At 43.8% G+C, this 17,202-nt stretch overlaps 1 protein-coding gene across 1 annotated transcript in view; it reads right to left on the bottom strand.

Moving 5' to 3' along the window:
• Positions 1 to 17,202, bottom strand: part of LOC138569235 (BOS complex subunit NOMO1-like) — a 1,101,991-nt gene that overhangs the window by 827,200 nt on the left and 257,589 nt on the right. Inside the window, exon 15 of the mRNA XM_069647049.1 lies at positions 798 to 934. Coding sequence (XP_069503150.1) covers positions 798 to 934 — 137 coding nt within the window. The remainder of the gene's footprint in view (positions 1 to 797; positions 935 to 17,202) is intronic.

Raw genomic sequence — 17,202 nt, 5'->3', positions numbered from 1 at the left:
GTATTGCTTTCCTCCCTCCAAAACCTGAACTGAAGAATTATTTTCTAGTCAGGGAAAGACTGCCTAAACCTTACAAAGCATTGCTACAGTGTTGCTTACCTGTTGACCTGGCTTCTTTACATTCTTGACTTACTTATAACATAATAATGCTGAGTTAATTCAAATAAGTGTTTTTACTTACCTGCTTTATTTCTCCTTATTATTCTGATATGCATTTGATGTTATTGGATACAGTATAACTTAGTTACTTATTGCCTTGTGTGAATAGCAAATAAATATATACTTTTGATATAACTTTAAGTGTTTCTTTGGATCTGCGTATGTTCCGATTTCTGTTTACTGATTTACAGCTCACTTTCTCCCTCCTAAAATGAGCCTGGCTGCTCTGCCATTCTACCAACCTTGGGTAGCACAGTCCTATATTAGAGGTTGGGGCCCTGAAACCAAGGGATTGTAGAGTCCAACAAAAATTGGACTTTGGAAAAACGTACCCAACAAGGGTGACATAGCCTCCCAGTGCTGATAGTCTCATGGACTGATGAGTTTCCTCATCATAACGAGCAAAACGACAAGGGAAGTGAAGCAGAAGGTTTTACTTACCTCTAAAAAGTCAGGTAAGCAAATCTATACAAAGCAAAAAGAAAGGGTGTCCCATAAAAGCCTATGGGATTAAAACAACAAAAAGAAAATCTTTCTGAGCAAGTACATTAACATCTGATGTAGTTCATCTAATAATTTTACACGGAGAATTACATGTCCATGTAATGATGGAAAACAAACATGTCCTTCATACATACCAGAGTTATTGCATGTGATAGGGAGCACCTCAGCATATAGCCGGTCTGCCTTAATTCTATGCCAGACACATCATCTTCCAAAACCTCCTGTTCCAAAGACTTATTCTTCCAACACCAGTCTTCATGGATAATACTAACTTTAAATAAATACAGAAAACTGTTATTTATTTTGTATTATTGATTAAAACAAAAACCTTCAACAAATTCAGCAAATAAATGTACAGAATTCCACCACTATGTAAAAACATCCCAAAACAACACATTTTCACACAGTAAATAGGGCATTATCTAAATGATTAAAATATAAAATACATACATAATTATTCAAGTAAAAACAGTGCTTATTAGGTCACCATTTAAATTCCTCAAGGTAAAATGTTTCAAAAAGTGAAGTGCTGCAAAACACCAGCTATTGGTACTACTAAAAGTTGTTTAAAACCGAACATTCACCACTCATTTAGGACCAGACATTCTAATAATAAATGAAACAAGGGGTGTGTAGACACATTTTTGCAGGACTACTTCCTGCTGGAATCCAAAAAAATAAGAAATAATGCCCTGAAAATATTATTCTAAACTCTTCTCTTCATGAACCTTATATTAAAATGTTCTCCATTAATGGATTACTCATTTGGCTGCCCTTCATTCTTGCAGAATTATTCTAATTTAGTGGACCTTTTTTATTGTACAGAATCGAAATCTTTCATAGGTGTGGCATGCCCTGCAAGAACCAATTTGAAGTAAGCCCTTGGAACAAGGAAACAATAGGACCGCTGGTAAGAAACAACATTGAATAACCAGGTACTTTTATTGTGTAAAATACCATCCATTCAATTTGAATGAGGGGATTCGGAGCAAAAAACAAAAATGCATGAGATCAAGGTAAACATGTCTGAAATGATGGTTTAGAAGGCTGGACCTTGAAAGTTTTTTTTTACTCAACAGTAAAATACTGAAAACAGAAGATCAAGAATGTCAGTTTTAGCACGTGGGTGTGGGGGGGGAGGGGGGTTATTCAATTAATGTGCTTGGGACCAAAGCTAGGTATATTCTGTATGTGGCAGAGATCTATAAATTACTTTTAATTTTAAAGACGTCAGTAGAGGCTTTCTGGCCCATGGATTGTGGCGGAATCACAAAGTACAGCATGCACCAAGATTATGGTCACTTCTGGCGTTTCTTTACCAATTTTACAGGTAATCCAACTTGAGGAATAACTTTATTGAAAATGGCTCTCATTTAAATTGGTTTCATTTCAGGAGTTTCTTCATCTTAGATCCATTACTCCCCTTCCCAACAGCGTTCTTCCCTTTGTATCATCTTAAACTCCTACTATGATTGTTTTTTAAGGTCATTTATTTTGGCTTCACACTTTTAATCAGATCATTCCGCTTTAGTGTATTTCAGAGTTGCCAACACAAGGGCTTGGGATTATTGGCTTCTTTGTATTTTATTCCAAAGAAATGATGCACTGCAACTTCGGAAGCTCCGATAAGTCCAAGGTAGGCTGTGCCTGGTCATTTTACATATCTTTCATGTAAGATTGGGTCTTCAAAATGTTTTTGCTCAAGTTAGAGGAACACCTCTTCCACTAGCCATGGTCTCCTCACACTTTTAAATATTCTGCCCAACTATTTTCAAAGTCCTGCGGTAAGAAAAGAGCATCCACTGGGAGTGGGCGGACTGAGGATATCGCAGGGTCCTTGCAATGGGGGAGCCACCTGGAGAGGGGTGGTTAACTCAGAGGCTGTTGATTGACTGGCCCAAATGGATATACCGTCTAGGCCCCCAAGTCTGCATCCAATTAAGATACTCTTGGAATATAGCAGGCCTCTCTAAACATCTTAATGATAGTGAGTGGCTTGGCTTACTACATCTACATGACATTGAGGCATTCCAAGAGACCTGGGCCATGGAGGAAGTAGTCATCAAGGGTTATGAGATATTTGAGGCAAAAGCTAAACAAGGCCCAAAAGAGAGACTTTTTGGGGGGTTGGCACTCGGTCTCAAGGCTGCACTTAATTGGGAAGCCAGGGAGTTGAACACAGGGTCCGATGATTCATTATTAGTGGGACTACCCTTACCTCACTGGGCATCAGCTTTGCTGTTTAATGTTTATAACCGGCTAGAGGTCACTACCAGCAGCAACGCAGAGTTGGCTAGAATAGACTATGCCTTGGTCTCGGGTAAAGATTGGCACAGGGTTGTGGGCTTTGAGGTTCTGGACCGATGGGAAAGCGATCACAAACCGATTATGCTCTCCCTCATAAATCCTGCCAACCCACTGTTCAGGGCGGTGGATCGGGCTACTGATATGGTAACCTACGGCCATGCTCGACGCTCGATTAAATGGGGGATCATCAGCCTGGATCTTCGGGCCCAACATTGTATGGTAAAATCCTTGGCCAGATTCAAGTAATTTGCAATGCTAGTACTTGCCCCAAATATATTTGCTCGAATTATGTAGCATTGCAAGAGGCACTGGGGTTTATGCTATCTGCCCCAGCAAAGGGAAACAGGTAAGGGGGCAAGAAGCTGGCAGCCTGATTTCACAAGGACTGCATTTTAGCCAAAAGGGCATTAATTGCATATATACGAGAGGGGCTGGCCAGGTGGAGGTGGACAGGGACTGCTTCAGTTCATGTGATTATCTTCCAAGTCACTTATAACTGTTAAAAAGATGCGGCACATGCAGGATAGGTGGTCAACTATCCAGGAGTGTGCAGAGGCCAAGGATGGAGTAAGCTTCTGGAGGCTGATCTAATAGGTGATGTTACGGACCCGGAAAGCATAAACACATCCACGTGGCGAAACCACTTTGAGACCTTGTATAGTGACCAAGACCCGACCAATTGATCCCCCGGAGAGCTCCCTGCCCTGCCACACTCCTGGCTATAGAGCCCATAAACCACTTAAACTTCTCAACTGAAGAAGTGGCTAGGGCTATAAGAGTGCAGAAGCGTGGGGGGCCCAGGGCCGGACAGGGTCCCGGTGGATTTGTACAAGAGTGACATGGCAGTCTGGGCACCAGTGCATTTAATGCAATCTTGTCCCAGGGCCCCGTCTCGGAGACTTGGACAACGGCAGTGATTGTCCCCATATTTAAGAGGGGGGTGGGGGGGAACAAGGCTTACCCCAGTAACTACCAGCCCATATCACTGCTGGATGCAAGAGGAAAAACCTTTGCAAAGGTAATCCTACAGCACCTAACAGTGTGGGTCGAGGAACCAACTAAGCCATCATCAGGCGGGGTTCCAAGTAGGGAAAAACACTTTCGACCAAAGCTTTAGGCTCTGCTTAATCTTCCAGAAACATAAAAGGATAATAAAGATCATCTTGTATGGGGTCTTTGTGGACCTAAAAGCAGCTTTCGACACTGTCCCCAGAGAAACCCTTTGGGTGGTCCTGAGGGGCAAAAAATTCCCAAAGAACTACTACGCCCGATCCAACTCTTGTATGAAAACAGGGCAGTTGTCAGATGGGGATAGGGGGGCGAAGTAACAGACCAATTTCAGGGGGCCAGAGGGGTTTGGCAGGGATGCATTTTGGAACCAATCTTATTCTGCCTATATATAAACTCAATAAGTGGAAGACTCTAGGAGGAAAATGCGGATCAGCGAGGATGGGGAGCGAACGTATAACGGTCCTCTTTTTTGCAGAGGATGCTGTCCTCCTGTCCACTTCCCTGATGGGCCTGCGGCGTGCTTTGAGCATGTTTGAAAGAGTGTGTGGGATTAGAAATTAACACCTCAAAAACTAAGGCTATGGCTTTCTCTCTAAATACTGCAAGGTCAAAGCCCTTAAACTTGCAGGCGAATGGCAGTATCTTAGAGCAGGTGGATTGGTACGATTACCTGGTGTTAGGGAGAATTCTCAGAAATGTGCTAATTCCTCTCTAACTTAAGAGACCCCCAGCAACATGCCTGCACCATCTCTAATAAAACCCCTGTAAAAGACACATTTTAAATTTCCGACTTATTTAGATTTATTTTCAACCCAGCCATCATTCCAAATGCCTCTATGTCCGCCTCCACCTCTTTAAGTGAGGTGACCGGTGTTGGGGAGAATTCTCATAAAGGTGCCAATTCACTTCACCTTAAAGACCCTCAGCAACTTAGCTGGATTTTGAGGGCTTGATTTTTTTACATGGAGAGTGAGACCCTTTTTTCCCCACTCATGTATTTTGATGTGATTTTTGAACTCTGTTTCGTTTGGTTGTGGAGTATGACAAACTCCATAGGGATCTTTTCCATTGCGTCACACAGCACCTTCAGTGTAGTGGCACAGCGAAGTATTTCAGACTTCTAAGGTTTAAATACCTTCTCTTGGATAAACTACTGTTTCCAAGAGCAGTAAAGTGAAATTGACTTTACTTACAATTGTAACTTTCTAGACCCAGCACACACCATCTTACAATAGGGTGCTGGAGGGGTTTAGCTTCTCGTGTAACATTTTTGTGTTACCCTTTCCTCACTGAATGACTGGTGGCGTGGTTTACTTTTAACTACCATGGTGTGCATTTACCGCAGGCTGCGTTCTCAGCTGTAGTAAAGCACCCAAGCGTGCCATTTTTTTCAAAATGGCCTTGGTCATCTTTTTTCGCCATTTCTTTGTGGAATGGTTTTCTTGAGATTTACTCTACGTGCAAAACCAGGTTTGGTCCCTTTGTTCGCTTTGCCTTTGGCGGGTTTCACAAGCGAAGCCCGCATCTTGCTTCAGAGTGTCTGGTGGGGACAGGAAGTCAGGGAGGTGCCCCAAACTCCCTGTGCTCAGTCTCCTAGGAGACCCAAATGCACTCTGTGGTGATTGACCTGCTGACTGTCCGGCAAGGACAGCCACCCTGCAGGGTGACTGACAGCTAGGCTTGAATGAATGGGAGAGAACTGAATAAAAGGTGTGGCTTTTTGGCTTGGAGGGCAGAGTTGACCACTGGACGAAGGAACCGATTATTGAACTTAAAGAGGACACCTGCTGCAACTCCTGGACCGTTGGTTTGCCCGGTGAAGCCCTTCTGCTGTGCTGAAACTACAAATTTGTATCGACAGAGAAGCCCCTGCAAGGACAACTTCTCTCCTGGAGTTGGTGGGACCAATCAACTCCAAAGTAAGCCACCTGGACATTCTCTGAGCTGGTTGCATTTCCACAGAGTTGCTGCTGGAAACCGAAATGCCAGGGAGAAGTACACCAGATTGTGTGTGTGGCTTTGAAGTTGGCCAAGGACTCCCACGAAGCAGGACTGACCGTGCCCGAGCCTCCTCAACAGAGTGCAGGACCCCAGAAGCAAGGAAAGTCCATCTCAACAGCCAGAAACCGCAGCGTTGCTATTAGCGGTAGTCCGGAAGAGCTGTAAAAACAAAGTGTCACTTGTTTGAACATTGGCGGTTGCGGTCGGTGACCATCCCATTGCAGAGCAGGAGTCCCCAGAAGTCCCCCCTCTTGTCCCCACGACTGAGGCCCAGGAACAGTGAGATCTGCAGAGCTGAACAAGAACAAAAGTAATTTGCTGCACTTTTCTTCCACCTAAAGGTACTGTACAGTCTAAGAGAACTTATCTCTTGTCGTGTAACTACACTTGTTCTCAGTCGGTGAGACTTGTTGTGGTTGCTCTGTAGAGTTGCTGACAGCTTCTTTACCTCACAAGCCTAAACAGCTTGTGGCACTACTTTGAATTCTTCTTTCTACTAAGACTTTTTAAAACATTGTGCAAGACTTTTACCTACCTCTGAGAAGTGCTTCAGTTTCACCTAGACTTTTGCTCAAATTGACTTTGGCTTAGCCTGGCTCTCTGAATGCGTTTGGTCTTCCTTCCAGGAAAGGGTCAACTAACTTTGCATTGGGGGGGCGGAGGGGGTTAGAAAATTACTTGCCTGCTTTGAGAAATATTTGCTGTGTCATAATAACCTCTCTCTTTGACAAACTCTTAAATATGATTCTAAATGCAAGTGATATATTAAGTCCCCAGCAACCTAACTATTGAAGTCACCTGAGGGTGTAGGTCTTATCTGTGGGCCATCCCAAAAGTGTACTTCCTGATTTAGAAATATTAAGAGAGTGTATTTTTGGAGTTTATTTGATTGTTACTGTTATATTGCCCCCTTCTGAAGAAGGCTTACTCGGACTGATAAATGTATAATTGTTTATTCAAGAAACCTTGTGTGCAAGTGTTTATTTGAATACTTGTCACTGAATTTCCGTATAACACCCCTACAGCTCACATCGACCCCTCTTGAGCTAAGCCTGGCTGCTCAACACGCTACCAACCTGTGTAGTACAAGCTTATACTAAAGGTTGGGTTCCTATTGCCAGGAGGTCAGGGCTGTTGTAGTGCACCCCAAGGGTACTGCATACAATCTTGCCTAATACCCGGGGATCCAATTCTCAAAGGGGGGGTGGAGGGGATGGTGGGACAACCAGGTTATCAAGGCCAACAACATGCTAGAGAAAGCCAGAGGGTGGTTAAGGCTTATTATGCAAGACATGACGGGGGGCGTTGGGGCCGGCTTTGGGCCTTTACCAGGCGCAAGCCAAGACATCAGCTATTTACTGGCAGAAGTCTGGGGCTATGTGTGGCTACGCAGACATTGTCACAAGAACAGAAAATACATTCCTGAAAGCTACACTGTTGCTCCCCCAAACCACCCCAACTAGCTCCTCTCACATGGAGTGTAATCTCCCACCAATTGATGAGCAACTAGCAATTACACAAGTTTTTGTATTGGGTCAGGATTTGGGGAGCCGGGAAACAGCAGAATATCGCCAGATCTCAGAATATGTGCCATCTCTGAGGGGTTGGCAGATGGTTCCCTGGCTGATGCACGTCAAACATTAGCTGGCCCAGCTGAGTCTCTCGGTCTACTGTCAAAACCCACGTCAGATGGAGCACAAAGTCAAAAACAGAGTAGATTTAAGGAGATAAGAGCTAGGACCCTCACACTTGCACTGGCCACGGGCCTGGAGTATCTTGCCATAAAAGACTCCCAATGGATTGAAAACTACCGAACATCCTCAAGCCAGCATTTGCCCAGGCGTTGTACATGAGGCTACACCTGGGCTCTCTGCCCTTAAGAGACAACTAAAAGGTGGCGGGGTCAGAACAATCTGAGTGTCTGCTGTGCGAAAATGGGGTGGAAACAATGGTGCACTTTTTATTATTTTGCGACACACTGAATGATCTCAGAGTATTGTATTTGAAACCCCCGTTTAGATTACATGGGGTTCTGTCAGCAAAGCTGTTCACCTATGTAAGGAGTCCACGGATCTGACCTTGGCTTACTTTGTGTCTAAATATATCCATGGAGCCGGGCTATTTAGGAATAAGGCCCTTGTGTGTACTCTGTAAAGGTTTGGAAACAAATTAACCCCCACATCTCAGGTTTCAGACCTGTCGAGGCGGGTACTGACCTGGTTTTCCCAGGTCTTTGGTTGATAAATGGTATTGTATGTCGTATCCTTATTCTATTTTTAGCAAATGATTTTAGAGCATATAAATGTTTATTTTTTATTTTTAAAAGATGACGATTTTAAAACCCTATGCTGTTGGGATGTTTTGTGAATTCTTTTGTTGCGATGTGAACCGATATGGCTTACGCCGAATAAAGGTTATTTTGAACTTGGGAGTCCTTACATATTAAGAGCTTTTCCAGACAATCAAGCCTTTTCCTTCAAAGACTTGTCTGGATTTCTTGCACCTCATTTGTCAAGTGCTTGTAAGATTAGCATCAAGCACATTTATGTCTTTGCTTCCCCAACCCCTCGTGTCAAGTGATTGTTTCCTCAGTTTTGCACTTTTTTTGTCTAGTATCCCTTATGGTTTTTCAGCACCTCAAGGAATGCACTTTCATCACTCTTCAGGTGGTGGTCATCTTCTTCATACGTCTTGTCTCAAGCATTTGTTTTGTTGCTTGTTCAGCATCTCTTGCTGCAAGTTTTCCTCTGGCAATTTAATAACTGTACAGTCATGGGTCCTCTTGGATTTCTTCCTGTAGGGACGGACTTCTCTCCCTAAACCGGGATAGAAATCTAGAAAAAAGAACACCTATAGGACATGCATGTGGTTACTGTTTCAATCCATTCAACGCATCCTCCTCCTGCAGGAATGTATCTGTACTCTGATTTAATGTACCAAAATAAATGTTTTTATTATGTAAAAGTAGGTTAAAAGTCTCAACAAACCAATAACAGGCTCACGTCCACTCTGGGTGGACTTTTCTTGATAGGTAATTTTTGATGGGCTTAGTAAAAGTGACTCAAAATACTAACAGATATATTGTGTACTTAACTAACAATTCTTCTAACAAAAAATGAACTACACGGAGGTGGGTCTGGACTTGCAGCCTAAATGCGTTTCATCTGGCCATGTACAATGTTCATAATCATCTTAGATGTTTTCTTTAGGCCAAAAGACATGGGAAGACACAAAGGTCTAAATATTATGTGCTACGTCTCCGACCCGCATTATTTCACTTATTGCACTGTGTACTCAAAAAACAAACAAATGTTGACAAATGTGTTGTTAGGGAGATTTATCATTATTCCGCTGCATCCCATCTCCGAGTGAAACCCCCAGCACTTTTAGCTGGACTTCTGGACCTTTTTCTTTTAATCCTGAATGAGTTGAGCCTTTTTCCACTCATTCATTCTTGTGGGCTCGGTCTTTGGAACTCAAATCTTTGTATTCTACCTGTACTATGGAGTCTGTCTGCTCCATAACTCTTAAAAGGCATCTGTTTTATACTACTGCAGCATACAGTTCCTTATTGGCAGTGTTGCTGGGGGACCCTAGGGTCCTTGTTTAACATTCAGTTTCTACATCCTTAAGTAACTACAGTTAAACTTAGTGTCTCTACCACAACTCTAAAGTCTGAGACATTGGCACATGCCACATTCAGTAGAGTGCCAACGGGATTTGTTGTATCCCCTTTCTCTCTGCTCCTCTGACTTTTTAGTCACGTAGACAATCACCTAGTTATGGCTGGTGGCGGTGGACGTTTTCTACCAACTATTGTGTATTTTTTTATATCACAAGCTATGTCCATAGCCTAGGTAGTGCACAGTAGAGGCACCCAAGTCTCAACTTGGGGCCTCCCTTCTTTTTTCACTATTACTAGCGTGGTTGTTTTTTGTTAGCCCTTCTTCTACCATTCTGGGTGGGGGAGGTCTGTGTGTGTTTTGCTTTTGGCGGGAACCAGTAGGTATCCCCGCCTAGGCTTCAGAGTGTCTTGGAAGGCAGGAAGTGGGGGGAGGAGTCTTACACCCCCCCTATTCTTTGTCTGCAAGAGTGCCTGAATAGGTCCAGCTCCCAGACAGCCAAACTCCCCTTTCTGTAAAATGCTGAGAGAGATTGCAGAGGAGTGTGTGCTGGAACTGTATACAAGGTGAGGCTTCTGTAGTGTAAAGCAAGTCGACCACAGGAAACGGAGGTAACCGAAGAAAACTACCAGAGATGCCTGCAGACCCTTTGCAAGACCGTGAAGCGACCACTGCTGTCCTGACCCTGTATTCTATGCAACAGAGGGGCTCCGAAGAGGACTCCTTCCCTTTGGCTGGTGGGAACAACCAGTCCCAAGACAAACTTTGAAACGAGCCACCTCCCGAGGTCGTAGGAGCTTCCAGAGCTGCAGAACCCCAATACCAGGATGCCTGCTGCCCAGGTCTAGTGCATCGTAGTGGAAAGGCCGAATCTATCCAAATCTGCTGAGCCCGTAAGGACACTCCAGAGATCTGATCCAACTGGCCCAGACGCCCTCACCAGGAAGCAAAGAAGATTGACCGGACGACCCGTGTCCTTTGTTGGTGCTGCTGAAAAAGCACCAAAACTGCAGAATGAACCAAGAAGTTGCTGAAAGTCGTGCACCTTGTCCTTCCTCAAGACTGCTGCTGAGATACACCGTCCATTGTCCTGCCTTTCGTCACCAGACCTAGGAATCCAGAGGTCGGGTCCAGAGCTGCCACATCACGGAGGAGCCAACACGAACACTTTCTTCAAACCAAAAGGTACTGTGGGGAAAAAGTTATTGCTTGCCAGATTCGAAGAAGTCCCTCCAGAGCGTTGCAGGGCACGTAGAGGTGTCCAGGGCAACCCCCTCTTACTTCTGACCCAAACTGCTGCTTGTGTCCACTTCACCAGTCCGTTTTTAGGTCTCCCTTGTTAGTTGCTAACTGGCTGCTTCATTAACTTTAGATACTGGAAGAAATCCACAGGAACTCTTCATTATTAGCAGCTTGTCAAGACATCAAGTCCTCTCTGAACTGCCTTTAGTTAGGGTTGTGTTTTTGGACTTAAAAGACTTGCCAGGTGAAGAAACCATCTCTAGAACCTTGAAGTATGCTCATGTTGCACCAACCACTTATTTTCCTTCCTTGAAGTGACTTTTCTATATGTGTTTGCAGAGTAAATTTATTTCTGTATGACCTGTTGAAAAACGCATAAGTGCGCAATTACCGATAATACGATAACCTTGACTTTTCCCTTGCTAACGTTGCTAAAATTGTAACTGCAAACAAACACAAAAGTGAAAGTGCCCTTTGAAGTGTATTATCTAGTATTCCTATATGTTCTACCGTAAACATCTGAAGTATTTAAAGTGATTCTGGTGTAAATATAACAAATATATATTTTTATATAAATATAAATCTTTGCTGTGCCTGATTCAGAGTACTTACCTACAGCTCACATCTTCCTCTTAAGATAAGCCCGACTGCTCTACCAAGGTCCTGAGCTAGTACAGAATATCTACAAACCACTGGGATAGCTTACTAAAGTCTTACTGCCAGTAGGACCTCAGGAAAACTCCCCTTATAGGTGTGTTTTCGGCCTTGTTAGGGAGTTTTCCTAAAGTCCCACTTGGAGGTAAGACTTTAGTAAGCTATGCCAGTGGCTTTCAGATCCCCAACTCTTAGTATCAGTCTGTACTACTCAAGGACCTTGATAGAGTCGCAGAGCAGTCAGGCTTATCTTAAGAGGAAGATGTGAGCTGTAGGTAAGTACAATGAACCTAGCTAATAATGCACATCAAAGCAACACTTGCACATACATTTATATGAACATTTAGATTATATTTACACATGAGTCACTGTTAAATACTTAGCACAATAGACCAACACACGTGGGTATAATTTACAATACTTTCAAGACGCCACTTCATAATTGGTGAACACGCACAATTGTTACAGGAGATTGACAGGTCTACCGTATGATCGGTAAAAATGCGCACCAACAAAGTAATACGGTAATTGTTTTTAGTCAGGATACACATATAAGATAGTGATTTTTGGGAAGGAAAACAGTTGGTTAGTATTATCCTAGCAGAGTTTCAGGTTCTAGAGGCAGTTTCCCTGCACAGCAAGTCTTTTAAAGTCCAAAACACAACCCTAGCTAAAAGACAGTTCAGAGAGGTTTAAAGTCTTGAAAAGCAGCAGAAGTCAAAAGCTCCTGAGCATACTTTCTAGTCTCTAGGAAAGGAGATATAAGAAGGCTTAACTGTTAGGCAAGATTGTATGCAGTTCCCTTTGGGTGCACTACAACAACCCTGAACTCCTGGCAATAGGAAGCCAACCTTTGGTATAAGCTTGTACTACACAGGTTTGTAGTGTGTTCAGCAGCCAGGCTCATCTCAAGAGGGGTCAATGTGAGCAGTAGGGGAGTTACACAGATTCACAGTGACAAGTATCCAAATAAACACTTACACACAATGTTTCTTGAATAAACAATTATTAATGTATCCGTCAGTTAGAGTAAGCCTTCTTCAGAAGGGAGAAATATAACAGTAACACTTAATATTTCTAAATCAGTAAGTACCCTTTTGGGCTGGCCCACAGACACTACCTACACCCCTCAAGTGACTTCAATAGTTAGGGTGCTGGGGCCATTAATATATCACTGTTGCATTTAGAATCAGATTTAAGAGTTTGTCAAAGAGAAAGGTTATTATGACAAGAGATTTCACAAATATTTCTCAAAACAGGCAAGTACTTTTGTAAACCCCCCCAAAGCAAACTTAGTTAACCCTTTCCTGGAAGGAAGACTGATCACATTCACAGAGGGAAGAAGAGTCATTCAGAGAGCCAGGCTAAGCCAAAGTCAACTGAGCAAAAGTCTAGGTGAAACTGAAGCACTTCCCAGGAGGTAGATCAAAGTCTTACACAATGTTTTAAAAGTCTTTGTAGAAAAAATTTAAGGTAGGGCAACAAGCTGTTTAGGCTTGTGAGGTAAAGAAGCTATCAGCAACTCTACAGAGCAACCACAACAGGTCTCACCAACAGAACAAGTGTAATTACACAACAAGAGGCAAGCTCTCTCAGACTTTACAGTACCTTTGGATTGAAGAAAAATGCAGCAGATGACATCTGTTCCTGTGCAGCTCTGCAGATCTCACTGTTCCTGGGCCTCAGTCGTGGGGGACAAGAGGGAGGACTTCTGGGGACTCCTACACTGGCAGGCTTCGCTCGTGAATCCCGGAAAAGGCAAAGCGAACAAAGGGACCAAACTTGGTTTGGCACACAGTAAATCTCAAGAAGGATCTTTCCAAGAAGAAATGGTGAAAAAAGAAGACTGGGCCATTTTTACAAAAATTGCACCCTTGGGTGCTTTACTGCAGCTGCCACGGCAGCCCGCTGTTAAAGCACCCCATGGTAGTTAAAAGTAAACCACTGCCACCAGTCATTCTGGGAAAGGGTAACGTAAAATTGTTACATGATAAGCTAGACGAAGGGGGCACTAGGTAACCCCTTCAGCACCCTATGGTAAGATAGTGTGTGCTGGGTCTAGAAAGTTACAAAGGTAAGTAAAGTCAATTTCACTTTATTGCTCTTGGAAACAGTTTATCCAAGAGAAGGTATTTAAACCTTGGGGAAATCTAAAAGACTTTGCTGTGCCACTGCACTGAAGGTGCTGTGTGACACAATGTAAAAGATGATGCCTATGGAGTTTGTCAGACTCCATAACCAAAAGAAACAGAGCCAAAAATCACATTAAAATACAAGAAAGTGAGAAAAAAGGGTCTCACTCTCTCCAGGCTCAAAAAAATCAAGTCCTCAAAATCCAGCAAAGTTGCTGGGGGACTCGAAGGTAGAGGGAATTAGCAAATTTCTGTGAATTCTCTCTAACATTAACCAAAATTGGAGACCCTGTTGACCCTGAGGTTTGCTAAAGGGACACAAGCAGCAGATTGAGTCTGAGGTAAGAGGGGATTGCCTTAGACTCCTGTATGTGCACTCCAACGCTCTGGAGCGACTTTCTGGAATTAGGTAAGCAATACCTATTTCCCCACAGTACCTTATGTTTGAAGAAAACGTTTGTGGTGGATGCTACGCAATGTTGCAGCTCTGGACCCCAATGTTAGGGAGAATTCTCATAAATGTGCCAATTCCCTTCACCTTAGAGACCCCATGCACCTTTGCTGAATTTTGAGGACTTGATTTTTTTTTTTTACCTGGAGAGTGTGAGCCTTTTTCCCCCACTCAGTCATGTATTTTGATGTGCGATTTACTCTTTTCTCCTTATATTATGGAGTTTTAAACACCTACATAGGCATCATATTTTTATGTGTGTCACACAGTACCCTCAGTGCAGTGACACAGGGAAGCCTTTTAGGCTGTCCCAAGGTTTAAATACCTTCTCTGGGATCAACTACTGTTTCCCAGAGAAAGTAAAGTTAGATTTACTTTACTAGTCCTTTTAAATTCCTAGACCCAGCACACCCTATCTTACACTAGAGTGCTGGAGGGGTTACCTAGTAACCCCTATGTCTAGAAACTCATGTAGCAGTCAAATGCTAAACTTTCCTCTCGAAATGGCTGGTGGCAGTGGTTTTACAACAAACTACCAAGATTTTTCCCGACCGCGAACACCGGTAGCATTAAATCACGGGAGCCATGTCTTTCAAGATGGCATCGGAGCCTCCTTTGTTTAAACAGGTCCCGGTCTTCTTTTTTCGCCATTTCTTTTTGGAAAGGTCCTTCTAGAGTTTGGTCCCTTTGTTCCTGCGCCTTTGGCAGGCTTCAGGACTGAAGACCCCCTCTGGCACCTGAGTGTCTGGGATGGGCAGGAAATGAGGGAGGTGCCCGAAACTCCCTGTGCTTAGTCTCCAAAGAGACCCAAATGCACTCTGGCGTGATTGGCTGGCTGAGTGTCCGGCAAGGACAGCCACCCTGCTGGGCGAGTGGCAGCTAGGCTGCAATGAATGGGAGAAAACTGGTAAAAGGTGAGTCTCTTGGCTTGGAAGGCAGAGTCGACCACCGGAACAAAAGAACCGAAGAAGAGCTGGAAGAGGACGGCTGCTGCAACTCCTGGTCGTTGGTTTATCCGGTGAATCCCTGCTGCAGGTCCGAATCATCTCGACAGAGAAGCCCTTCAAGGACTTCTTCCTTTCAGTTGGTGGGACCAATCAACTCGTAAGCCACCTGGACACCATTCTCGGAGCTGGTGGTATTTTCCTCAGAGTGCTGCAGGAAACTGAATAGCCAGGGAGAAGGATACCAGTTTGTGTGCTTGAAGACAGCTACCAGAATCGAAGAATTGCCAGTTTGGCAGCTTTGTGACCATTCCCCGTGCAGTGCAGGAGTCCCCTGACATTCTCCCTCTTGTCCCCACGACTGAGGCTCAGCAACAGCGAGATCTGCAGGAACTGTCAGGAACAGAAGTCCTCAGCTGCATCTTTTTCTTCAACCTAAGGTACTGTGAAAACACGACAGACAGAACTTACCTCTCACTGCAAAAGTGCGTGAAACTTTGGCAACTTGCAAGCCTAGTCAGCCTTTGACCCGACATGAACCTTTCTTCTTTGAACTACTTCTGAGAACTGTGGCAAAGACTTTTTCAGTTTAAATACTAGAACCGTTTTTACTTCTACAAGACTGTAGCCCATTGACTTTGGACTACCTATTGCATTGGAACACTCCTCTGGGTAACTCAAACTATTTGCACTGTTTAAGAGTAACTCTACTATTTATTTTATTAACTTATGCCTTTTTGCTCCGACTTCAAATGCTCTGAATGCCATTTTGCTCCTCCTTCAAAGTAATTTAAATACCTCAGAACCTGATAGTGTGAAGTACGAGAATGCATTACTTACCGTAAAAGCATTTCTGATGATTGTATCTGCTTAGATTCACATGCTGTGCATAGGTCCGACATCCAGTGGTCACTGCAGAGTATTGCATTTTGTTTTTCGTAGTCGAAAAGGGGACGTCGACAAGGCGTGTCTGAAACACTATCCCTATAGTGACGTGCGTTGTACCCACAATCCCTCACGCGTCGAGGTCCCTCTGTTTGTATTTTTCTGCCCTGAGGGAGCCTTCTAGACGTGAGTGAGTACAGAAAAGAGAGAGATATATAAAGGAAGTCTATGTTCCTTCCATCCGAGCGGGGAGGAAGGGCGGGCGCATGTGAATCTAAGCAGATACAATCATCAGAAATGCTTTTACGGTAAGTAATGCATTCTCTTCTGATGTTTGTTAATCTGCTTAGAATCACATGCTGTGCATAGACTAGCGAGCAGTACCCGGAGTTGGCGGTGGGTTATGAGAAGGAACAGTAGAGAAAAGGTGTCGTAATACTGCCTGTCCCACCTGGGAGTCAGATCTAGAGTGTGTATCTAGACAGTAGTGTTTTGTAAAGGTGTGTACAGAACTCCAGGTAGCCGCTTTGCAGATGGACTCAAGGGGAACATTTGCAATGAATGCTATGGATGCCCCCGTGCCTCGAGTAGAGTGTGCTCTTGGCCTAAAGGGCAGTTCTCTCTTAGCAAGAGTATAGCAGAGAGTGATGCATTGAACAATCCATCTAGAAATAGTGGATTTTGAAACTGCATCTCCTTCTCTTCCTGCTGCCACCGAGACGAAGAACTGATTAGTCTTCCTCAGTGGTCTGGTTCTTTCCATGTAGAACATGACCGCTCTGCGTACATCTAGTGTGTGCAGAGTCCTTTCTCCCAAATTGGAAGGATTTTGAAAGAACGTTGGTAGTTCTATAGATTGGTTTACGTGGAATTTAGAAATAAATTTCGGAGCAAACCTAGGGTGAGTGCGTAGAACCACTTTATCTTTGTGAACTGTAACGAAGGGGTCTAGAATAGAAAGAGCCTGAAGTTCACTTACTCTCCTGATGGAGGTGATAGCTATTAAAAAAGCAGTCTTAAGCGTGAGGTGTTTAAGAGATGCTTTGTGCATGGGTTCGAATGGAGAGCCCATGAGTCTGGTAAGTACCACATTAAGGTCCCATCCGGGAGCTGGGTCAGCTATCGGGGGGTGTATTCTCTTTACTCCCTCCATGAAGGCTTTTATAACAGGGATCCTCCACCACGACACTTTGAGTTGGGAAGTGGTGTATGCAGAAAGTGCAGCTAGGTGGACTTTAATGGAGTTAAACACTAGACCTGAATCCAATAGGTGGGTCAGGTATAGGACC

This window comes from Ambystoma mexicanum, chromosome 2q (assembly GCF_040938575.1).
Source record: "Ambystoma mexicanum isolate Mex_15411 chromosome 2q, UKY_AmexF1_1, whole genome shotgun sequence".
Taxonomy (NCBI): Eukaryota; Metazoa; Chordata; class Amphibia; order Caudata; family Ambystomatidae; genus Ambystoma; species Ambystoma mexicanum.
The sequence above is the reverse complement of the archived record's forward strand: the minus strand, read 5'-3'. Positions and strand labels throughout refer to the sequence as shown.